The 25,704-nt window shown below is 46.4% G+C and overlaps 1 protein-coding gene across 2 annotated transcripts in view; it reads right to left on the bottom strand.

Moving 5' to 3' along the window:
• Nucleotides 1-25,096, bottom strand: part of fntb (farnesyltransferase, CAAX box, subunit beta) — a 61,988-nt gene extending 36,892 nt beyond the window's left edge. The window contains exons 1-9 of one of the 2 annotated variants that reach the window (XM_065008591.1): nt 24,866-25,096; nt 23,547-23,611; nt 22,378-22,407; nt 18,548-18,620; nt 18,300-18,391; nt 14,691-14,837; nt 12,980-13,063; nt 5,604-5,690; nt 2,181-2,310 (exon numbers count right to left, since the gene is read on the bottom strand). In XM_065008591.1, the coding sequence (XP_064864663.1) occupies nt 2,181-2,310; nt 5,604-5,690; nt 12,980-13,063; nt 14,691-14,837; nt 18,300-18,391; nt 18,548-18,620; nt 22,378-22,407; nt 23,547-23,611; nt 24,866-24,964 (807 nt within the window). In that variant the 5' untranslated portion in view covers nt 24,965-25,096. The remainder of the gene's footprint in view (nt 1-2,180; nt 2,311-5,603; nt 5,691-12,979; nt 13,064-14,690; nt 14,838-18,299; nt 18,392-18,547; nt 18,621-22,377; nt 22,408-23,546; nt 23,612-24,865) is intronic. The other variant, XM_065008592.1, reaches the window with a different exon arrangement.
• Between the last annotated feature and the right edge of the window lie 608 nt (nt 25,097-25,704).

Below are 25,704 nucleotides of genomic sequence, written 5' to 3'. Positions count from 1 at the left end.
GAGGAGAGAGAGAGAGAGAGAGGAGGAGAGAGAGAGGAGAGAGAGAGAGGAGAGAGAGAGGAGAGAGGAGGAGAAGGAGAGAGCAGAGCAGAGAGAGGAGAGGAGGAGAGAGGAGAGGGAGGAGAGAGAGGAGGAGAGGGAGGAGAGAGAGGAGAGAGAGGAGAGAGAGGAGGGAGGAGAGAGAGGAGGAGAAGAGAGAGGAGGAGAAGGAGAGGAGGAGAAGGAGAGAGAGAGGAGGAGAGAGAGGAGAAGGAAAGAGAGAGGAGGAGAGAGAGAGGAGGAGAAGACGGAGAAGGAGAGGAGAAGAAGGAGAGAGGAGGAGAAGGAGAAGAGAGAGGGGAGAGAGAAAGGAAGGAGAGAGAGGAAGGAGAGAGAGGAAGGAGAGAGAGGAGAGAGAGAGAGAGGAAGAGAGAGAGAGGAGAAGGAGAGAGAGGAGAGAGAGAGGAGAGGGAGGAGGAGAAGGAGAGAGAAGAAGAAGGCGAGAGAGGGGAGGGCGAGAGAGGGGAGAGAGAGAGAGGAGAGAGAGAGGAGAAGGAGAGAGAGAGGAGAAGGAGAGGCAGTAAGAGAAGACAGAGTAAGGGTGGTGTTATTATCACTAAAGAGCCTCATCACAATGCGAGAAACTGACGCCATTTTCCCTACAGTCCCAGGAAGGCAGCCATTTTCTATCCAAACCAGCCATAGTGTAAATGCCGTGCAGCGTACACAGTGAGAGCGGATTGAGTTTCATCCAGCCTTTCTGCTCTTTAAAACTAGCCAGATGATGAAACCCCATGAGGTTCCTATCAGAGAGGGTCTAACATGAATTGATATTTGAAAAAAAGTGGACTTGGTTGCTATAGCAACGGCTAATTGGGAATCTTTCCAAAGCACGAGGACTGGACTGAATCATTATGGAATTGGTTTAAGTACCAGCTGGAGTCCTCAGTCGTGTCTCTGTTTCTGAAGCCGAGGAAGAAAACGTGACAGGTTTCACTCTCCAACTGCAATTACAGCTTTAGTTTAAAACAATATGAAAACAAAAACATTCTTATAGAACAAATTCCCTCCCTGTTTGTCAGTTCTCTTCTGTTTAATGTCTAGTGAATAGGACCTGTTCTGAGAGCTGTGCTTAGCGGTGCGGGGGGGACCGGTGGCCAGAGGGGTGCGGACTGGTGGCCAGAGCGGTGCGGACGGGACCGGTGGCCAGAGGGGTGAGGGCTGGTGGCCAGAGCGGTGAGGGCTGGTGGCCAGAGCGGTGAGGACTGGTGGCCAGAGCGGTGAGGACTGGTGGCCAGAGGGGTGAGGACTGGTGGCCAGAGGGGTGAGGACTGGTGGCCAGAGGGGTGAGGACTGGTGGCCAGAGGGGTGAGGACTGGTGGCCAGAGGGGTGAGGACTGGTGGCCAGAGCGGTGAGGACTGGTGGCCAGAGCGGTGAGGACTGGTGGCCAGAGCGGTGAGGACTGGTGGCCAGAGGGGTGAGGACTGGTGGCCAGAGGGGTGAGGACTGGTGGCCAGAGGGGTGAGGACTGGTGGCCAGAGGGGTGAGGACTGGTGGCCAGAGCGGTTGGGGTTCCTACTGTTCTGGTAGTTTTGGGGGATTGATCTACACGTCAGCCCATGGTGTCTCTTTACAGACCTGGGCGGAGTCCAAAATGGCACCCTCTTCCCTATATAGTGTACAACTTCTGACCGACCGGCCTCTGCGCATCCTCTATATACACACACCATCACTTAAGTCAAATGCTGATCAAGAAAATGGGTTCTCAGGGGAAGTAGTGATATGGGATACCTCTGCAGCGAGGACACAGAGACATTGGATGTGTGAGTGGAGGTCTGGATAGAACTGAAAGCAATGCTGTAGCTGAATGGTTGACTCGGTTCAGAAAAGAGGAGGAGACTTGAGGTCTGGATAGAACTGAAAGCAATGCTGTAGCTGAATGGTTGACTTCGGTTCAGAAAAGAGGAGGAGACTTGAGGTCTGGATAGAACTGAAAGCAATGCTGTAGCTGAATGGTTGACTTCGGTTCAGAAAAGAGGAGGAGACTTGAGGTCTGGATAGAACTGAAAGCAATGCTTGGCTCAAAGCCTCCCCTGTTCAAAATTATGTATAACTATATTTTTTATAAAGTGTTATCGTCCATTACACAAATCAGAACCAAAGGAAACAAGACGTGGAACCTGTGACGTTGGTGACTCACCAGCAGAGACTTGAGATCCAGCATGTGCTCCTTCCCCAGGATGACCATGGCAGCCGTCCCACAGAAGGTGTACCCTCCATGGGCCTCTAGCCCAGGGACGCCCCCGAGACCCCCCTCCCAGTTCTGACAGCTGGAGGAGAACAGGAAGGAGTCAACATGGTAGCTCGACAGTGAGTAGGCATGAGGAAGACAGGAAGGAGACATCATGGTAGCCGACAGGGAGTAGGCAGGAAGGAGACAACATGGTAGCCAACAGTGAGTAGGCATGAGGAAGACATGGTAGCAGAGAGTGGGTAGGCATGAGGAAGACAGGAAGGAGACATGATAGCAGACAGTGAGTAGGCATGAGGAAGACAGGAAGGAGACATCATGGTAGCAGACAGTGAGTAGGCATGAGGAAGACAACAGGGTAGCAGAAAGTGAGTAGGCATGAGGAAGACAGGAAGGAGACATCATGGTAGCAGAAAGTGAGTAGGCATGAGGAAGACAGGAAGGAGACATCATGGTAGCAGAGAGTGGGTAGGCATGAGGAAGAGAACATGGTAGCAGACAGTGAGTAGGCATGAGGAAGACAGGAAGGAGACATCATGGTAGCAGAGAGTGGGTAGGCATGAGGAAGACATCATGGTAGCAGACAGTGAGTAGGCATGAGGAAGACATCATGGTAGCAGACAGTGAGTAGGCATGAGGAAGACAGGAAGGAGACATCACGGTAGCAGAGAGTGGGTAGGCATGGGGAAGACTACATGGTAGCAGAGAGTGGATAGGCATGAGGAAGACTACATGGTAGCAGAGAGTGGGTAGGCATGAGGAAGACATGAAGGAGACATCATGGTAGCAGAGAGTGGGTAGGCATGAGGAAGACAGGAAGGAGACATCACGGTAGCAGAGAGTGGGTAGGCATGAGGAAGACATCATGGTAGCAGACAGTGAGTAGGCATGAGGAAGACAGGAAGGAGACATCATGGTAGCAGACAGTGAGTAGGCATGAGGAAGACAGGAAGGAGACATCATGGTAGCGAGGAGTGGGTAGGCATGAGGAAGAGAACATGGTAGCAGACAGTGGGTAGGCATGAGGAAGACATCATGGTAGCAGGGAGTGGGTAGGCATGAGGAAGACATCATGGTAGCAGGGAGTGGGTAGGCATGAGGAAGACATGATAGCAGACAGTGAGTAGGCATGGTAGCAGACAGTGAGTAGGCATGAGGAAGACATGAAGGAGACATCATGGTAGCAGAGAGTGGGTCGGCATGAGGAAGACATGATAGCAGACAGTGAGTAGGCATGAGGAAGACAGGAAGGAGACATCATGGTAGCAGAGAGTGGGTAGGCATGAGGAAGATAACATGGTAGCAGACAGTGAGTAGGCATGAGAAAGACATCATGGTAGCAGAGTGAGTAGGCATGAGAAAGACATCATGGTAGCAGAGTGAGTAGGCATGAGGAAGACAGGAAGGAGACATCATGGTAGCAGAGAGTGGGTAGGCATGAGGAAGACATCATGGTAGCAGAGAGTGGGTAGGCATGAGGAAGACAGGAAGGATACATCATGGTAGCAGACAGTGAGTAGGAAGATAACATGGTAGCAGACAGTGAAGACAGGAAGAGACATCATGGTAGCAGAGAGTGGGTAGGCATGAGGAAGATAACATGGTAGCAGACAGTGAGTAGGCATGAGGAAGACAGGGTAGGCATGAGGAAGACAGGAAGGAGACATCATGGTAGCAGACAGTGAGTAGGCATGAGGAAGACAGGAAGGAGACATCATGGTAGCAGAGAGTGGGTAGGCATGAGGAAGATAACATGGTAGCAGACAGTGAGTAGGCATGAGGAAGACATCATGGTAGCAGAGTGAGTAGGCATGAGGAAGACAGGAAGGAGACATCATGGTAGCAGAGAGTGGGTAGGCATGAGGAAGACATCATGGTAGCAGAAAGTGGGTAGGCATGAGGAAGACAGGAAGGATACATCATGGTAGCAGACAGTGAGTAGGCATGAGGAAGACATCATGAGAGTGGGTAGGCATGACATCATGGTAGCAGACAGTGAGTAGGCATGAGAAGACAGGAAGGAGACATCATGGTAGCAGAGAGTGGGTAGGCATGAGGAAGACAGGAAGGATACATCATGGTAGCAGACAGTGAGTAGGCATGAGGAAGACAGGAAGGAGACATCATGGTAGCAGAGAGTGGGTAGGCATGAGGAAGATAACATGGTAGCAGACAGTGAGTAGGCATGAGGAAGACAGGAAGGAGACATCATGGTAGCAGAGAGTGGGTAGGCATGAGGAAGAGAACATGGTAGCAGACAGTGAGTAGGCATGAGGAAGACAGGAAGGAGACATCATGGTAGCAGAGAGTGGGTAGGCATGAGGAAGACAGGAAGGAGACATCATGGTAGCAGAGAGTGGGTAGGCATGAGGAAGAGAACATGGTAGCAGACAGTGAGTAGGCATGAGGAAGACAGGAAGGAGACATCATGGTAGCAGAGAGTGGGTAGGCATGAGGAAGATAACATGGTAGCAGACAGTGAGTAGGCATGAGGAAGACAGGAAGGAGACATCATGGTAGCAGAGAGTGGTAGCAGAGAGAGGGTAGGACAGTGAGTAGGCATGAGGAAGAGAACATGGTAGCAGAGAGTGGGTAGGCATGAGGAAGAGAACATGGTAGCAGACAGTGAGTAGGCATGAGGAAGACAGGAAGGAGACATGGTAGCAGAGAGTGGGTAGGCACGAGGAAGACAACATGGTAGCAGACAGTGAGTAGGCACGAGGAAGACAGGAAGGAGACATGGTACAGGTGGCAGAGAAGACAACATGGTAGGCACGAGGAAGACAGGAAGGAGACATCACGGTAGCAGAGAGTGGGTAGGCATGAGGAAGACAACATGGTAGCAGAGAGTGGATAGGCATGAGGAAGACTACATGGTAGCAGAGAGTGGATAGGCATGAGGAAGACTACATGGTAGCAGAGAGTGGATAGGCATGAGGAAGACAACATGGTAGCAGAGAGTGGGTAGGCATGAGGAAGACAACATGGTAGCAGAGTGGGTAGGCATGAGGAAGACAGGAAGGAGACAACATGGTAGCAGAGAGTGGGTAGGCACGAGGAAGACTACATGGTAGCAGAGAGTGGGTAGGCATGAGGAAGACTACATGGTAGCAGAGAGTGGGTAGGCATGACGAAGCCACCTCGGTAGGCTTTCACTGTCTTTCTACAGAACAGTGTAAACACATGATCACTACAAAGTTATTTTCCTAAAGTATAGGGGACCAAACCCTTGTAATTATTACAGTCCATTTAACTCACAGTATGACTGTCCTATTCTTATGATGTAACAGAAATGTTTATTATCAAAAAGGAACACCAGTTCGATAGACAGAGATGAAATAAGTGGTCTGGCTGAGCGCTATACTACAGTACCTGACAATCCACGTGGGAGTGTCCTGGAACAGAGTGGGTGTCATGATGTTGGTGAGAGACGCCACCGACGCAGCACAGTACGTACTCCTAGAACACAGAGAGAGAGGGGTGGGGCTTAATACACAGTACGTACTCCTACAACACAGAGAGAGAGGGGTGGGGCTTAATACACAGTACGTACTCATACAACACAGAGAGAGAGGTAGGGCTTAATACACAGTACGTACTGCTACAACACAGAGAGAGAGGGGTGGGGCTTAATACACAGTACGTACTCCTACAACACAGAGGTAGGGATTAATACACAGTATGTACTGCTACAACACAGAGAGAGAGGGGTGGGGCTTAATACACAGTACGTACTCATACAACACAGAGGTAGGGATTAATACACAGTATGTACTGCTACAACACAGAGAGAGAGGGGTGGGGCTTAATACACAGTATGTACTCATACAACACAGAGGTAGGGATTAATACACAGTATGTACTGCTACAACACAGAAAGAGAGGGGTGGGGCTTAATACACAGTATGTACTGCTACAACACAGAGAGAGAGGTAGGGCTTAATACACAGTACGTACTGCTACAACACAGAGAGAGAGGGGTGGGGCTTAACACACAGTACGTACTCATACAACACAGAGGTAGGGATTAATACACAGTATGTACTGCTACAACACAGAGAGAGAGGGGTGGGGCTTAATACACAGTACGTACTGCTACAACACAGAGAGAGAGGGGTGGGGCTTAATACACAGTATGTACTGCTACAACACAGAGAGAGAGGGGTGGGGCTTAATACACAGTATGTACTGCTACAACACAGAGAGAGAGGGGTGGGGCTTAATACACAGTACGTACTGCTACAACACAGAGAGAGAGGGGTGGGGCTTAATACACAGTATGTACTGCTACAACACAGCGAGAGAGGGGTGGGGCTTAATACACAGTACGTACTGCTACAACACAGCGAGAGAGGGGTGGGGCTTAATACACAGTACGTACTGCTACAACACAGAGCGAGGGAGGGGTGGGGCTTAATACACAGTACGTACTGCTACAACACAGAGCGAGGGAGGGGTGGGGCTTAATACACAGTACGTACTGCTACAACACACAGAGAGAGAGAGGGGTGGGGCTTAATACACAGTACGTACTCCTACAACACACAGAGAGAGAGGGGTGGGGCTTAATACACAGTACGTACTCCTACAACACACAGAGAGAGAGGGGTGGGGCTTAATACACAGTACGTACTCCTACAACACAGAGAGAGAGAGAGGTGGGGCTTAATACACAGTACGTACAGTCATGTCCAAATGTTTTGAGAATGACACAAATATTAATTTCCACTAAATTTGCTGCTTCAGTGTCTTTAGATATTTTTGTCAGATGTTACTACGGAATACTGAAGTATAATTACAAGCATTTCATAAGTGCCAAAGGCTTTTATTGACAATTACATGAAGTTGATGCAAAGAGTCAATGTTTGCAGTGTTGACCGTTCTTTTTCAAGACCTCTGCAATCCGCCCTGGCATGCTGTCAATTAACTTCTGGGCCACATCCTGACTGATGGCAGCCCATTCTTGCATAATCAATGCTTGGAGTTTGTCAGAATTTGTGGGGTTTTGTTTGTCCACCTGCCTCTTGAGGATTGACCACAAGTTCTCAATGGGATTAAGGTCTGGGGAGTTTCCTGGCCATGGACCCAAATATCAATGTTTTGTTCCCCGAGCCACTTAGTTATCACTTTTGCCTTATGGCAAGGTGCTCCATCATACTGGAAAAGGCGTTGTTCGTCACCAAACTGTTCCTGGATGGTTGGGAGAAGTTGCTCTCGGAGGATGTGTTGGTACCATTCTTTATTCATGGCTCTGTTCTTAGGCAAAATTGTGAGTGAGCCCACTCCCTTGGCTGAGAAGCAACCTCACACATGAATGGTCTCAGGATGCTTTACTGTTGGCATGACACAGGACTGATGGTAGCGCTCACCTTGTCTTCTCCGGACAAGCTTTTTTCTGGATGCCCCAAACAATCGGAAAGGGGATTCAGAGAAAATGACTTCACCCCAGTCCTCAGCAGTCCAATCCATGTACCTTCTTTAGAATATCAGTCTGTCCCTGATGTTTTTCCTGGAGAGAAGTGGCTTCTTTGCTGCCCTTCTTGACACCAGTCCATCCTCCAAAAGTCTTCACCTCACTGTGCGTGCAGATGCACTCACACCTGCCTGCTGCCATTCCTGAGCAAGCTCTGTACTGGTGGTGCCCCGATCCCGCAGCTGAATCAACTTTAGGAGACGGTCCTGGCGCTTGCTGGACTTTCCTGGGCGCCCTGAAGCCTTCCTCACAACAATTGAACCGCTCTCCTTGAAGTTCTTGTTGATCTGATAAATGGTTGATTTAGGTGCAATCTTACTGGCAGCAATATCCTTGCCTGGCAAGCCCTTTTTGTGCAAAGCAATGATGACGGCACATTCTTCCTCCTTGCAGGTAACCATGGTTGACAGAGGAAGAACAATGATTCCAAGCACCACCCTCCTTTTGAAGCTTCCAGTCTGTTATTCAAACTCAATCAGCATGACAGAGAGATCTCCAGCCTTGTCCTCGTCAACACTCACACCTGTGTTAACGAGAGAATCACTGACATGTCAGTTGGTCCTTTTGTGGCAGGGCTGAAATGCAGTGTAAATGTTTTTGGGATTCAGTTCAAGAGAGACTTTGCCATTAATTGCAATGCATCTGATCACTCTTCATAACATTCTGGAGTATATGCAAATTTCCATCATACAAACTGAGGCAGCAGACTTGGTGAAAATTAATATTTGTCACTCACAAACCTTTTGGCCACGACTGTACTCCTAAAACACAGAGAGACAGACCAAGAAAGAGATAACGAGAGAGAAACCGAGGGAGAAAGACCGAGACAGAGGAAAGGTTGCAGAGGAAAGGCTGTCCAACCACTTAATAAATAAAATCAAAGTTTGTCAAGTACTCCGAATACAACAGGTGTAGTAGACCTCACAGTGAAATGCCGAATACAACAGGTGTAGTAGACCTCACAGTGAAATGCTGAATACAACAGGTGTAGTAGACCTTACAGTGAAATGCTGAATACAACAGGTGTAGTAGACCTTACAGTGAAATGCCGAATACAACAGGTGTAGTAGACCTCACAGTGAAATGCTGAATACAACAGGTGTAGTAGACCTCACAGTGAAATGCTGAATACAACAGGTGTAGTAGACCTTACAGTGAAATGCTGAATACAACAGGTGTAGTAGACCTTACAGTGAAATGCCGAATACAACAAGTGTAGTAGACCTCACAGTGAAATGCTTTCTTACAGGCGCTAACCAATAGTGCGAAAAAAAGGTGTGTGTGTGTGTAAGTAAAGAAATAAAACAACAGTAAAAACACTTTTGAAAATAAGAGTAGCAAGGCTACTTATATACAGACACCTGTTAGTCAGGCTTATTGAGGTAGTATGTACATGTAGGTATAGTTAAAGTGACTATGCAAATATGAACAGAGAGTAGCAGTAGCGTAAAAAGAGGGGGTGGTGGGTGGTTGGACACAATGCAGATAGCCCAGTAGGCCAATGTGCTGGAGCACTGGTTGGTCGGCCCAATTGAGGTAGTATGTACATGAATGTATAGTTAAAGTGACTATGCATATATGATAAACAGAGAGTAGCTGCAACATAAAAGAGGGGTTGGGTGGAGGAGCACAATGCAAATAGTCCGGGTAGCCATTTGATTACCTGTTCAGGAGTCTTATGGCTGGGGGGTAAAAACTGTTGAGAAGCCTTTTTGTCCTAGACTTGGCACTCCGGTACCGCTTGCCATGTGGTAGCAGAGAGAACAGTCTATGACTTGGCTGGCTGGGGTCTTTGACAATTTTTAGGGCCTTCCTCTGACACCACCTGGTGTAGAGGTCCTGGGTGGCAGACAGCTTAGCCCCAGTGATGTACTGGGCCGTAAGCACTACCCTCTGTAGTGCCTTGCGGTCAGAGGCCGAGCAATTGCCATACCAGGCAGTGATGCAACCGGTCAGGATGCTCTCGATGTTGCAGCTGTAGAACCTTTTGAGGATCTCAGGACCCATGCCAAATCTTTTTAGTTTCCTGAGGGGGAATAGGCTTTGTCGTGCCCTCTTCACAACTGTCTTGGTGTGTTTGGACCATTCTAGTTTGTTGTTGATGTGGACACCAAGCAATTTGAAGCTCTCAACTTGCTCCACAACAGCCCCGTCGATGAGAATGGGGACGTGCTCGGTCCTCCTTTTCCTGTAGTCCACAATCATCTCCTTAGTCTTGGTTATGTTGAGGGATAGGTTGTTATTCTGGCACCACCCGGCCAGGTCTCTTGACGACCTCCCTATAGGCTGTCTCGTCGTTGTCGGTGATCAGGCCTACCACTGTTGTGTCGTCTGCAAACTTAATGATGGTGTTGGAGTTGTGCCTGGCCATGCAGTCCTGGGTGAACAGGGAGCACAGGAGGGGACTGAGCACGCACCCCTGGGGAGCTCCAGTGTTGAGGATCAGCGTGGCAGATGTGTTGCTACCTACCCTCACCACCTGGGGGAGACCCGTCAGGAAGTCCAGGATCCAGTTGCAGAGGGAGGTGTTTAGTCACAAGGTCCTTAGCATATTGATGAGCTTTGAGGGCACTATGGTGTTGAACGCTGAGCTGTAGTCAATGAATAGCATTCTCACATAGGGGTTCCTTTTGTCCAGGTGGGAAAGGGCAGTGTGCAATAGAGATGGCATCATCTGTGGATGTTTGGGTGGTATGCAAATTGGAGTGGGTCTAGGGTTTCTGGTGTTGATGTGAGCCATTACCAGCCTTTCAAAGCACTTCATGGCTACAGATGTGAGTGCTACGGGTCTGTAGTCATTTAGGCAGGTTGCCTTTGTGTTCTTGGACACAGCATGTCAATCAGGGACATTTTGAAAATGTCAGTGACGACACCTGCCAGTTGGTCAGCACATGCCCGGAGCACACGTCCTGGTAATCCATCTGGCCCCACAGCCTTGTGTATGTTGACCTGTTTAAACGTCTTACTCACGTTGGGTACGGAGAGCGTGATCACACAGTCATCTGGAACAGCTGATGCTCTCATGCATGCCTCGAAGTGAGCATAGAAGTGATTTAGCTCGTCTGGTAGGCTCGTGTCACTGGGCAGCTCGTGGCTGTGCTTCCCTTTGTAGTCTGTAATAGTTTGCAAGCCCTGCCACATCCAACGAGCGTCGGAGCCGGTGTAGTACGATTCAATCTTAGCCCTGTATTGACGCTTTGCCTGTTTGATGGTTCGTCGCAGGGCATAGCGGGATTTCTTATAAGCTTCCGGGTTAGAGTCCCGCACCCTGAAAGCAGCAGCTCTACCCTTTAGCTCAGTGCAGATGTTGCCTGTAATCCATGGCTTCTGGTTGGGGTATGTACGTACGGTCACTGTGGGGACAACACCATTGATGCACTGATGTGGTGTATTCCTCAATGCCATCAGAAGAATCCTGGAACATGTTCCAGTCTGTGATAGCAAAGCAGTCCTGTAGTTTAGCATCTGCTTCATCTGACCACTTTTATATAGACCGAGTCACTGGTTCATCCTGCTTTAATTTTTGCTTGCAAGCAGGAATCAGGAGGATAGAGTTGTGGTCGGATTTACCAAATGGAGGTCGAGGGAGAGTTTTGTACGTGTCTCTGTGTGTGGAGTAAAGGTGATCTAGAATTGCTTTCCCTCTGGTTGCACATTTAACATGTTGATAGAGTTTCCCTGCATTAAAGTCTCCAGGACACTAGGAGCGCCACCTCTGGGTGAGTGATTTCCTGTTTGCTTATTTCCTTATACAGCTGACTGAGTGCGGTCTTAGTGCCAGCATCTGCCTGTGGAGGTAAATAAACACTGACGAAAAGTATAGCTGAAAACTCTCTAGGCAAGTAGTGTGGCCTGCAGTTTATCACAATATACTCAACTTCAGGAGAGCAAAATCTAGAGACTTCCTTTGATTTCGTGCACCAGCTGTTTACAAATAAAATACCCCACCCCCTCGTCTTACCGGAGTGTGCTGTTCTATCCTGCCGGTGCAGAGTGTATCCCGCTAGCTGAATATCCATGTCGTCATTCAGCCACGATTCCGTGAAACAGGATGTCCCGTTGGTAGGATATTTGTGATTGTACCTCGTCTAGTTTATTGTCCAACGATTGCATGTTGGTGAGTAATATTGACGGTAAACGGCAGCTTTCCAACTCGCCTTCTGCGGATCCGGACGAGGCATCCGGCTCTTCTTCCTCTGCGTCGCACCCTGATGCGAATAATTGGGATGTCACCCCTGCGTGGTGTTTGGAGAATATCGTGCAAGTCCTGCTTGTTGTTGAACAAAAGTCTTTGTCTAATCCGAGGTGAGTGATCGCTGTCCTGATATCCAGAAGCTCTTTGTCTAATCCGAGGTGAGTGATCGCTGTCCTGATATCCAGAAGCTCTTTTCTGCCGTAAGATACGGTTGCAGAAACATTATGTACAAAATAAATTACAAATATCGCAAAAAAACAAACACATAATAGCACAATTGGTTAGGAGACCGTAAAACGGAGGCCATCTCCTCCAGCGCCATTTTTCCATCAGCAGAACCCGAGACAGAGCTGCATTTCCTGACAAAATGTAAAAAATATAAAACAATTAAGAGAGTTTCATTTCCACAAATTTGAAACCCTCTGATGAGGATAGGCTACCCGTCCTGATGGGGGAGGACGCAGAGAGCTGTGGGTTGGCAGCGCACTACAATGCTGCCTGCCATAAGATGAGGGACAGTGTCTGACAGACCAATCAACCTGCAGACCAATCAACCTGCAGACCAATCAACCTGCAGACCAATCAACCTGCAGACCAATCAACCTGCAGACCAATCAACCTGCAGACCAATCAACCTGCAGACCAATCAACCTGCAGACCAATCAACCTGCAGACCAATCAACCTGCAGACCAATGTCCACTGTGCTTATTGTTCAATGTATGGTTATTTTGTCCGTTTATTGTTGTTACTGTTGACAATATTGTTGATTAAATTGTTAATATTGCAAATCCCCAAAGTAAGCTTTGGCAATATGTACATTGTTAAATCATGCCAATAAAGAAGATTTCATTTTGAGAGCACGAGACACACAGAGCAAGAGAGAGAGAGACAGAGCGTGAGACAGAACGAGAAAGTAAGCATTTCACTGCGAGGCCTACACCTGTTGTATTCGGCGCATGTGACTAATACAATTTGATTTGAAAGAGACTGAGAGAAACATTGTTATCACATATTAGTGATGTCTGCTCCACTAACAGTGAAACCATGGCGATGGAAGGCTGCTCAACTTCGTCTCTCACCTGACATCCACCTCTCCTCCTATGTGCATCACAAAGGACCCATCTGGCTGCTTCACAGAGAACAGGAAGGAGAGCAGCTTCTCCCTGAGAGGGAAGAAGAAAGAGGGAGGGAGGGAGGGAAGAAGAAAGAGGGAGGGAGGGAGGGAGGGAGGGAAGAAGAAGGGAGGGAGGGAGGGAGGGAGGGAGGGAGGGAGGGAGGGAGGGAGGGAGGGAGGAGAAGAAGAGGGAGGAGGGAAGAAGAGGGAACAAGAGGGAGGGAGGAGGGAACAAGAGGGAGGGAGGAGGGAAGAAGAGGGAGGGAGGAGGGAAGAAGAGGGAGGGAGGAGGGGAAGAAGAGGGAGGGAGGAGGGGAAGAAGAGGGAGGGAGGAGGGGAAGAAGAGGGAGGGAGGAGGGGAAGAAGAGGGAGGGAGGAGGGAAGAAGAGGGAGGGAGGAGGGGAAGAAGAGGGAGTAGGAGGGGAAGAAGAGGGAGTAGGAGGGGAAGAAGAGGGAGTAGGAGGGATGAAGAGGGAGTAGGAGGGAAGAAGAGGGAGTAGGAGGGAAGAAGAGGGAGGGGTTACTATAAAACATTGCTGCTGTGGCAACACGTGTGTCACGCTCAGTCGTCACAACGTTCGGTTGGCAGACACTAGAGACAAATAGTTTGAAGTAAAAGGTCTGTAGTGACCCCTCTAGCACTGCCTTCGACCACTGTGCCACCCGGGAAGCACCCGAGAATTGGTTGTTTAATGTGATTTCTTTCTTTTGATGTTGTAGCGACTGCACCCGTCGATAATGTTGTAGCACCCGTCGATAATGTTGTAGCGACTGCACCCGTCGATAATGTTGTAGCACCCGTCGATAATGTTGTAGCGACTGTACCCGTCGATAATTTTGTAGCGACTGTACCTGTCGATAATGTTGTAGCGACTGTACCTGTCGATAATGTTGCAGTGACTGTACCCGTCGATAATGTTGTAGCGACTGTACCTGTCGATAATGTTGTAGCGACTGTACCTGTCGATAATGTTGCAGTGACTGTACCCGTCGATAATGTTGTAGCGACTGTACCAGTCGATAATGTTGTAGTGACTGTACCCGTCGATAATGTTGCAGTGACTGTACCTGTCGATAATGTTGTAGTGACTGTACCCGTCGATAATGTTGTAACGACTGTACCCGTCGATAATGTTGTAACGACTGTAGCGACCGACGTGTACCCGTCGATAATGTTGTAGCGACTGTTCCGTCGATAATGTTGTAGCGACTGTACCAGTCGATAATGTTGTAGCGACTGTACCCGTCGATAATGTTGTAGCGACTGTACCCGTCGATAATGTTGTAGCGACTGTACCCGTCGATAATGTTGTAGCGACTGTACCCGTCGATAATGTTGTAGTGACTGTACCCGTCGATAATGTTGTAGCACCTGTCGATAATGTTGTAGTACCTGTCGATAATGTTGTAGCACCCGTCGATAATGCTGTAGTACCTGTCGATAATGTTGTAGTACCCGTCGATAATGTTGTAGTACCCGTCGATAATGGTGTAGCACCTGTCGATAATGTTGTAGCACCTGTCGATAATGTTGTAGCACCTGTCGATAATGTGGCAGCCGATGATAATGGTGTAGAGTGATAATGTTGACAGCAGCGATAATGTTGTAGTACCCGTCGATAATGTTGTAGTACCTGTCGATAATGTTGTAGTACCTGTCGATAATGTTGTAGTACCTGTCGATAATGTTGTATGCCTCCTGGGTGCCGATGATACAGAGTGCGTTGACAGCAGCGTAGGTGGGAGCCAGGTGGGCAGCTTGACATGGACCTCCAGCAAAACCCCCAGTAGGACTCTGACACCGCGCCAGGAACTTACACACACTGGAGGGGCAGAGAGGGCAATGGGAGTTACACACACACACTGGAGGGGCAGAGAGGGCAATGGGAGTTACACACACACACACACACACTGGAGGGGCAGAGAGGGCAATGGGAGTTACACACACACTGGAGGGGCAGAGAGGGCAATGGGAGTTACACACACACACACACACACTGGAGGGGCAGAGAGGGCAATGGGAGTTACACACACACACACACTGGAGGAGCAGAGAGGGCAATGGGAGTTACACACACACACTGGAGGGGCAGAGAGGGCAATGGGAGTTACACACACACACACACACACACACTGGAGGGGCAGAGAGCAATGGGAGTATACACACACACACACACACACTGGAGGGGCAGAGAGGGCAATGGGAGTATACACACACACACACACACACACACACACACTGGAGGGGCAGAGAGGGCAATGGGAGTATACACACACACACACTGGAGGGGCAGAGAGGGCAATGGGAGTTACACACACACACTGGAGGGGCAGAGAGGGCAATGGGAGTATACACACACACACACACTGGAGGGGCAGAGAGGGCAATGGGAGTTACACACACACTGGAGGGGCAGAGGGGCAATGGGAGTATACACACACTGGAGGGGCAGAGAGGGCAATGGGAGTATACACACACTGGAGGGGCAGAGAGGGCAATGGGAGTATACACACACACACACTGCAAAGCAGATCACATCGTCAGGGGTAACACACACAATCCTAAACTACTGTTTATATTGTAAACTTAAAAGGCAAAACTAATCTCTCAAACGTGCTCTCTTTCACCAATCTTGAACCGGGTACGGACTGAGACAGCCGGGTACTGAGACAGCTCGGTATTACAGTACTGAGACCAGTGGGTTGGCTCGGTATTAAAGTACTGAGACCAGTGGGTTGGCTCGGTATTACAGTACTGAGACCAGTGGGTTGGCTCGGTATTAAAGTACTGAGACCAGTGGGTTGGCTCGGTATTACAGTACTGAGACCAGTGGGTTGGCTCGGTATTAAAGTACTGAGACCAGTGGGTTGGCTCGGTATTACAGTACTGAGACCAGTGGGTTGGCTCGGTATTACAGTACTGAGACCAGTGGGTTGGCTCGGTATTACAGTACTGAGACGGAGACCAGTGGGTTGGCTCGGTATTACAGTACTGAGACCAGTGGGTTGGCTCGGTATTACAGTACTGAGACGGAGACCAGTGGGTTGGCGAGTCCCTACGTACAGGGCAGGCTGCACTATATCGGAAGTAGGATGTCATTGGATATTTATTTTAAATTTTATACAATGTTTTATTGTCACATACACCAGATTGGTTTCCAAGTGTTGTTTTACAGGGTCAGTCATAGTAGTATGATAGGTGTTGTTTTACAGGGTCAGTCATAGTAGTATGATAGGTGTTGTTTTACAGGGTCAGTCATAGTAGTGTGATAGGTGTTGTTTTACAGGGTCAGTCATAGTAGTGTGATAGGTGTTGTTTTACAGGGTCAGTCATAGTAGTATGATAGGTGTTGTTTTACAGGGTCAGTCATAGTTGTATGATAGGTGTTGTTTTACAGGTCAGTCATAGTAGAACAGCATCCCTGGAGCACATTAGGGTCAAGTGCCTTGCTCAAGGACAGTTTTCACCTCTCTGGTATTTTCCACTCTAACCGCTAGGCTACCTGCCTCCCAACACATCCACAGTATTCATTCTAAGGGCAGTGCCAGCCGGTGGGTTGGCTTGGCATTGCAATGCTGAGACAGAGGCTAGTGGGTTGTCTTGGCTGGCATCACCGTACCGACTCTGAAAAGACAGAGGCGGGCGCCAGAGGTTTGGCGAGAACAGAATAAAATGCATTCTAACGGCTGTAGGTTGAGAGGCTGTTTGGCCAGCATCAGGGTACAGAGTAGGCTGCACGTACCCGCAGTAGGTAGACAGTGATGACCAGAAGGTCTGTATTATGGTAGGGCAGCAGCTCTAACCAGTCATCATTTATCCACTTGCATTTCGCTAGGGTAGCGTGGGTAGTGTAGCGTAGTGGGTGGGGCGACCTTGTTCCGGAGGCGCCGCAGCTACGGCAGGATTTTGTTCCCACTAGGCACCACACCTGACCAACTGAGCTAATTGATCAGTTCAGCGAGTGTCTAAATTCAGCTGCGTTGTGTTCCAATACTCGGCAGGGTAGCCTTGTGGTTAGAGCGGTGGACTAGTAACCGGAAGGTTGCAAGTTCAAACCCCCGAGCTGACAAGGTACAAATCTGTCGTTCTGCCCCTGAACAGACAGTTAACCCACTGTTCCTAGGCCGTCATTGAAAATAAGAATTTGTTCTTAACTGACTTGCCTGGTTAAATAAAAAAATAAATACCAACTGCACTAACCATACTATTTGTGACATAAATTGAGTATATAGTATGCTTATTGGATATAGTTTGTATGCCAAAAGTTCCCGGATGTCGTACAACATTGATCAAAATACGAAGTATACAAGCAGTGGACACTATTTCCACGCTTTCGGGGGCCCATAATGCAATTCTTCAGGAAATGGGCATGGCTTCACATCGTTTTCAGATTTGAAGAAAAATGGCGGAAAATACACAGCGGCTACAAATTCATTGCTTTAACTAATTATGAAAAATGTAAAGAAAATGTTAAGCGATGTAATAAAGTAATGACTTTTCAAACAAGTTACGTTGGCTGACAGTTTGTTAGCTACGCTAGCATTATGAACCGCATATCATTACAGCAGTTGGTTGTACGTTCTGGTATGTTCGCTATCTACCTAACGTTAGTTGGCTACTAATACATGGAACTTAGTGTAACGGATGTGAAGGCTAGCTTAGTTAGCGGTGTTGCGCGCTAAATAGCGTTTCAATCGGTGACGTCACTTGCTCTGAGACCTTGAAGTAGTAGTTCCCCTTTGCCTGCAAGGGCCGCGGCTTTTGTGGAGCGATGGGTAACGATGCTTCGTGGGTGACTGTTGATGTGTGCAGAGGGTCCCTGGTTCGCGCCCGGGTATGGGCGAGGGGACGGTCTAAAGTTATACTGTTACATTAGCGTATAGCTAATATACTGCTAACTATCTAACGTTTATTGACATGATTATCCACGTCATTTCTTAGCTAAGTGGTATAGTCATTGAGTATTCTCAACAGACATGGTTTAATGAAGTCGTAAGATGTGTAGCTAGTCATTTGTTATGCTAACAAGCTAGCAAGATGTTGCATAGCAACAGCATCAACTTCGAGGTAGACAGGCGAAGCGCTAGTACACTGAAAAGGATACCATTCGTTTACAGTATACTAAAACAAACTAATAGTAAATACATAGTACGTAGTATACAGTATGTTCGTATGGGTATTCCAACACATCTCTGGTCTTCCAGGTCAGTTGAATTAAAAACATGAAGTGACTCCAGGACCAGGGTAGCCTACCTCTAATGTAGCGCACGGTTGCTGTACTTACTCTGAGGCGATAGCGGTGGGCACAGGTTCCTCCAGCAGCTCCAGACTGTGTAGAATCCAGTAGCACAGCCAGGGCCTGCTGGCGTCCAGACACTAGTAAGGATAGGGAATACAGGCAGCCATTTTAGAGTACTGGGACTAAACTAGGCAACAGCTGCACAGGCCAGTGGAGATTAATGGAGGGGGTTAGCGTCTATCGTCACTCTGTGCTTTGTGGGAAATACTAAATCACGCAGTACACAGGCCTACCTCATAAGCATCGGAGAGATGACGTAATCCTTTCTTCAGGTACTGGTAGTGCTGGTCCCTCAATAGAGTGGGCCTGAGGAGACAACACACTGAAGATCAATAACCCAGTGGGCCTGAGGAGACAACACACTGAAGATCAATAACCCAGTAGGCCTGAGGAGACAACACAATGAAGATCAATAACCCAGTAGGCCTGAGGAGACAACACACTGAAGATCAATAACCCAGTGGGCCTGAGGAGACAACACACTGAAGATCAATAACCCAGTAGGCCTGAGGAGACAACACACTGAAGATCAATAACCCAGTAACACTAACCCAGTGGGCCTGAGGAGAAACACAAGAGTGTAAATCTATACGTGTGCATGTCGTAATGCTTGTCGATACAATAGTGAAAATGCATAAAGACTAAACAATAGAGGAGAAATCATCTATACATGTAGCCTACCCACAACATGGTTTAGCCAGAGTACCAGTGTGTTTGTGCCATCATGCCAACTCCCTGTCACTCGTTGCCATGACAACGAGCAATGGAGCAGGCTAGAAGTATAAACAGATCTGGGACCAGGCTACATTATGGTTGCTAATGCTAGCTTAACACAGTTATGATACATAAACCGAGGTAGGACACAAACAAACATAACACAGTATACACACAGAGCAAGCTAAATAAGTTGGGGTACCTATATATATATATATATATATATATATTTAAACTTTTCCCTCCAACATCAAACACACATTATGAATACGGTTTAAATGTTAAAACTATAATAAGTCTTAGAGTGATCTCAGCCGAATTCAAAATCCTCTCTCTCCCAGTTACTAACTCTCAGCTCAGTACTGTTGATCTGCAGGTGCCAAAGGTGACACACACTTCCATTCCCCTGCTTTAGACTGTGGTGTGTGTGTGTGTGTGTGTGTGTGAGAAAGAGTGTGTGTTTGTGTGTATGACATCACACCCCTGACACTCCTCCCAGTAGGGGGGGGGGGCAGAGAGGATAAGAGCCAGTACCATTCAGTACTGAGGATTAGTCACGGATCAGTTGGCATATCATTATCACAGGGTCACTGTACAATTATAACGACACGACAGTAATCTCACACAGACACACACATTAAAACATCACAGTAGTTTAATAGCAGGGCAATACCACAGTAATGGACATTGACTTCAAAGTTGAACCATACAACTCCATGCATAAGTACTACTTTTAACAATTTACAAAAACACATTTACAGGAACAACTGTGCAGATCAAGTTTGGTACCGGAATTACAGTAAAATCATCCCTCGGGTTTTTATACAACCAGGTTTTTCTAAAACTTAAATATCTGCTCCGAATTATGATTTAAAGATATCTGCAGAATGAACGGGGTGTCAACTAATAACATGACCCCATTGAGATTTTTTAAGTGTATTTTGGATTTAACTACTGTAAATGAAGTGGATTTACACCCGGAAACAGAATTGCAGTAAGTAAATTATACAGAACAAAAATATAAAAGCGACAATTTGAAAATATTTAAACTTAGTTGCAGTTTCTATAAGGAAAATCAGTCAATTGAAATGAAAGAATTAGACCCTAATCTATGGATTTCACACAACTGACAATACAGATATGCATCTGCAGGTCACAGAGGCGTGGATCAGACAACCAGTCAGTATCTGGTGTGCCCACCATCTCTTTCACAGAGTTGATCAGGCTGTTGATTGTGGCCTGTGGAATGTTGTCACACTCCTCTATGCGAAGTTGCTGGATATTGGTGGGAACTGGAACATGCTGTCGTGCACAATGATCCTGAGCATCCCAAACATGCTCAACGGGTGACATGTCTGGTGAGTACGCAGGCTATTGGATATTTTCAGCTTCCAGGAATTGTGTACAGATCCTTGCGACATGGGGCCGTGCTTTATCATGCTGAAACATGAGGTGATGGCGGTGGATGAATGGCACGACAATGGGCCTCAGGATCTCGTCACGGTATCTCAAATCGCCATCAATAAAATGCAATTGTGTTTGTTGTCCATAGTTTATGCCTGCCCATACCATAACCCCACTGCCACCATGGGGCACTCTGTTCCCAATGTTGACGTCAGCAAACTGCTAACCCATATGACGCCATACACGTGGTCTGCGGTTTTGAGGCCAGTTGGACGTACTGCCAAATCTAAAACAACGTTGAGGCGGCTTATGGTAGAAAAATTAACATTAAATTATCTGGCAACAGCTCTGGTTCACATTCCTGCAGTCAGCATGTCAAGTGCTTTGTTTTTACACTGCTGCTACTCGCTGTTTGTTATCCATGCATAGGCACTTAACAAATTAAAGTGCCTATGCATGGACCAGGAAGGTGCCCCCACCACTTTCCTGGTGGTTTAACTAAACATGTCATCTGTCATCACTTTTTTTTTAAGTCACTCCCTCACAATTTGAGGTAGGGTGGCATTTTACCCCAAGTTGCCCTACAAAGACCGATGAACAAGATAATCAAATAGCTAGCCGGACTATTTACGTTGACCCGTTTATTATCTATCCTCATTGCCTAGTCACTTTACCCCGACCTACATGTACATATTACCTCAACTATCGCGTACAGCTGCATATCGACTCGGTACCGGAAATCCTTGTATATAGCCTTGTTATTTTATTGTGTTACTCCTTTAAAAAATATATATATATATTTAGCCAGTTTTTAATACAAACATTTCTACTTTTTAACTCTGCATTGTTGGGGAAAAGCTCGTAACTTAGCATTTTACGGTGAAGTCTACACCTGTTGTAATTGGATGCATTTCACAACTAAGATTAAATTTGACCCGTGTTACATTTAGCCCGACACGTTCAAAGCTAATTGAACCGCTGAGCGGTAACGTGCTTAGCTATGCCGCTGCTAAAAACTCCAGGCTTGAAATAGTAAAGTTCGCACATATTTATGGAGTTGATAAAAAATAAATAGAAGTAGGAATGGAAAGCTGGGAACCCAATCTTTATAACAAAGGCCATTAAACCTGTTATTGAAAGAATTGTTGTGCATTGACTGTTTGTCAGAATGCAGGTTTCCCTCCCTATGGCACTTGTAAGCTGGAGTCGTTTGGCTCATTCAGTGTTTCTGCTGGAGTCGTTTGGCTCATTCAGTGTTTCTGCTGGAGTCGTTTGGCTCATTCAGTGTTTCTGCTGGAGTCGTTTGGCTCATTCAGTGTTTCTGCTGGAGTCGTTTAGCTCATGCGCCTCGAGATCTCTCTCACATAGAACACACCACAACAAGCCAACTAGATAAATAGATCAAATATTCTACTATGGAGCTGTCAAGATTGGTCTATTCATTACTTATTTTATTTGCAGGGGAAGTAAAATGTGGATTGTTTGTTCCAGCATCTTCAAAGTGAACAGAAAGACGTTTTCACGTTCCATATTTTTTGGGTGGGCCGTGGCAGTGCCACAGCTAAACGACTTCAGCGGAAACACCGAATGAGCCAAACGACTCCAGCAGAAACACTGAATGAGCCAAACGACTCCAGCAGAAACACTGAATGAGCCAAACGACTCCAGCAGAAACACTGAATGAGCCAAACGACTCCAGCAGAAACACTGAATGAGCCAAACGACTCCAGCAGAAACACTGAATGAGCCAAACGACTCCAGCAGAAACACTGAATGAGCCAAACGACTCCAGCAGAAACACTGAATGAGCCAAACGACTCCAGCAGAAACACTGATATATTACGTGTTCCTGTGTCGTAGGTTAGAGTCCCACACATAGGAAAACCCACTACTGTAAGTTGCTTTGGGATAAAAGCGTCTACTAAATATATGTTGACATACTCACTCGGTCATGGTGGCGAAAACAGTGGTGGTGCTTTGAATGGAGAGAAAAGGACAGAAACAAGTACAAGAAAGCAATGAAAATATACTCTACTCAACCCGCCGTGGAATGAGTTGGACACGTGATCTAGGGCGTCATTCAGACACGTCGGTTGGTTGGTAAGTCAGTCAGTCAAAGCGCAGCCGAACCACGCCCCGCTCCAGAGCGAACCACGCCCCGCTCCAGAGCGAACCACGCCCCGCTCCAGAGCGAACCACGAGGCGCTCGGAAAACGTACGTCAATCCAGGAATGAGAGATGCTTTGTACTCTGAATTGTCCCATTATCCCAACTGTTAACAGCGAGAAGAATGTGATAGTGTTTTTAGTCTTTTTTAGCAGTCGTTCAATCTTCTTGGTGTAACAGTTGGGATATGTTTTCCGAGCCATATCTCACGCCATCTCCGCTGTGTCATAATCTACACAGGAAGTCTGTCCGACCCTAGTTCAGCTGTAAGCAAGCAGGTCGGATCTACTGGCTAGAGTTTCTTCAGAAGGGTGAAACTTTAAGAACCCTGTAGATAACTTGTTCAGAAGAGTGAAATGTTAACAACCCTGTAGATAACTTGTTCAGAAGAGTGAAATGTTAACAACCCTGTAGATAACTTGTTCAAAAGAGTGAAATGTTAACAACCCTGTAGATAACTTGTTCAAAAGAGTGAAATGTTAACAACCCTGTAGATAACTTGTTCAGAAGAGTGAAATGTTAACAACCCTGTAGATAACTTGTTCAGAAGAGTGAAATGTTAACAACCCTGTAGATAACTTGTTCAGAAGAGTGAAATGTTAACAACCCTGTAGATAACTTGTTCAGAAGAGTGAAATGTTAACAACCCTGTAGATAACTTGTTCAGAAGAGTGAAATGTTAACAACCCTGTAGATAACTTTGATTTGTATGAATTCGTCTTACTCCCAGTATTTTGTTGTATTCTCAAAATGTTCACACGAAAAAAAGGACTTACAACTCGGGTCTTGTAATAAGAGCGTCTGCTAAATGACTTAAATGTAAATGTGGTCACATTTCAGGTAAAGGAAATAGCCAAGTAGGATTCAAAGCAATGACAGATTCTCACAAACAAAACAAAGACTGTGATCATGCTGAAAACAAGAGAATAAAGTCAAACATTTACTTACTGCGGTAAGCTGTGTATCTGCTTGTAAACACTGACTACTTCTTGAATACTGCGTTCGACTTTTCTCTGGATAAAAATAAGATGTTTGAGTGAGACACAAATCAAAACTGAAAATGAGAGCTTTAACCAGGCATGAGAATGAAACTGACTGCATGCACACCTGTTAATTGTTATTATTATTTTTTAAACATTATGGACGGCAGCAAAACACTATAATTGGCTGTCCTTTCTTGACCATACAAAACATTGTCTTTATCCAGAATGACAAAATTGGAGCAGTTTCTCTCACTTCCCCCTGAGGGTGCACAGTTTTGTTCTAAGCAAGCACTGACAGAACCTGACTTAAGGGGCTATCAGTCTTTGCAACATCCATTTTTTGACTTATAAATTAATAATATGTACCCATTGATTCTTGAAGAATATAACTTCTAAATGCCTCATGAGTGAGTTCAACTGTGATACACCATCAGAACCCACAATATAAGCTTGTTTTACTCTAATGTTGTTAAACAAATAAAATAAACACTATAGTCTCAAAATAATGGTTAAAACTATCATTTATTTTGATATCATGGATGGTCAATCCTTCCATCCATAGTTGTGTATACATTTGTGACTGATTACATTTCTCCAGCCCAATCCCTCAACTTTTTAACGAACCGGGGGTGGCAAGGCGCTCTGTTACTGTTTTGTACAACCGTTTACAGTTTTAACTCATCATCAAGCCCTTGATTAGTTGAAACCCACGTGTCAGTGCTGGACTAGAACAACAACAAAAAATGTGCATATTTTGATAAACACTCCTTAGAATTGATAAGGAATGTATATTTTGACATAATGAAAAAAAGTATTCATAGCATTTAAGAAGATGTCTGCATTGCCAATCCACACCCTTGTATCGACTAATCGTGTTCTATTAAAAATCTTAGCCAGCTAGCTAGCCAGCCATGGAGCTAATTACATTAGAGCTGCGGCTAATGCTAGCTAGCTTTATTAGCCGTATGTACGAGATACTCATGGTATACATCGTACAACGAAATGTTTACTTGCATGTTCATTCTCGACAATCCAACAATAGGAAATAGTAAAAAACGAACAATACGAACATAAAGTAAAATGGCAGTAGAATACAAACATTTTAGCTTGGCATGTCTCAACATAGTAACAAAATGCAAGTGATTTTAAAAGCACGTAAAAAAACAACAATTGTTTATGATTACGCAACTCATCACTTCTTGCCTCCAGTGTAGCTTGACAACAATGTTTGTTAGCCATGGCAGCTAACGGGGCTAATCCGGCCGTCAAACTGGCTTAATTTACCTGTTCTACCGAAGTCACCGTCTCCACTCCGTCATCCGTGTATTTCTCCGCGGTGTGACATTCGCCGAAGCACCGTAACGGCGAGGATACACTTTCCATTATTGTTTTATGTGAGTTTGTTTAAAAGTGTACCGTTATTTCCCCCTATCTACCTACTTTTCTCTGCTTATCAACAGATGTAGTACAATCAGTGCTCCACGGTCAGTTTGACAGTTACTTCCGGGAAAATAGGCGGGGTTTCCTAAGGCATACAGCAAGTCGGATGGAACAATTGAAATCCTCGTTTGCTGTCATAATAGTGCATTGTAGTGAATCCTAAAATGCATGCATATATGTATATATTTTTTTTACTCAATCCAACCCTGACTTAATTAGAAATGTAATAAAACTGTCACTTGATTACTAGTTGACACATCATAAAACAACATGTATTATCCACAATTATAGGCTGGCACTAAGACCGCACTCAATGAGCTGTTCTCAAATGAGCTGCAAACAGGAAAACGCTCACCCAGAGGCGGCGCTCCTAGTGGCCGGGGGACTTTAATGCAGGAAAACTTAAATCGTTTTTACCAAATTTCGATGAGCATATCAAATGTGCAACCGGAGGGAAAAAACTCTCCCTCCACACACAGAGACGCAGACAAAGCTCTCCATTTGGCAAACCTGACCATAATTCTATCCTCCTGATTCCTGCTTACAAGTAAAAAATTAAAGCAGAAAGCCCCAGTGACTGGCTCAATAAAAAAGTGGTCAGATGAAGCAGAAGATGCTAAGCTACAGGACTATTTTGCTAGTATGGACTGGAATATGTTCCGGGATCCCTCTGATGGCATTGA

Source organism: Oncorhynchus nerka, linkage group LG24, assembly GCF_034236695.1.
Source record: "Oncorhynchus nerka isolate Pitt River linkage group LG24, Oner_Uvic_2.0, whole genome shotgun sequence".
NCBI lineage: Eukaryota > Metazoa > Chordata > Actinopteri > Salmoniformes > Salmonidae > Oncorhynchus > Oncorhynchus nerka.
This window is presented reverse-complemented; position numbering and strand designations above follow the sequence as displayed.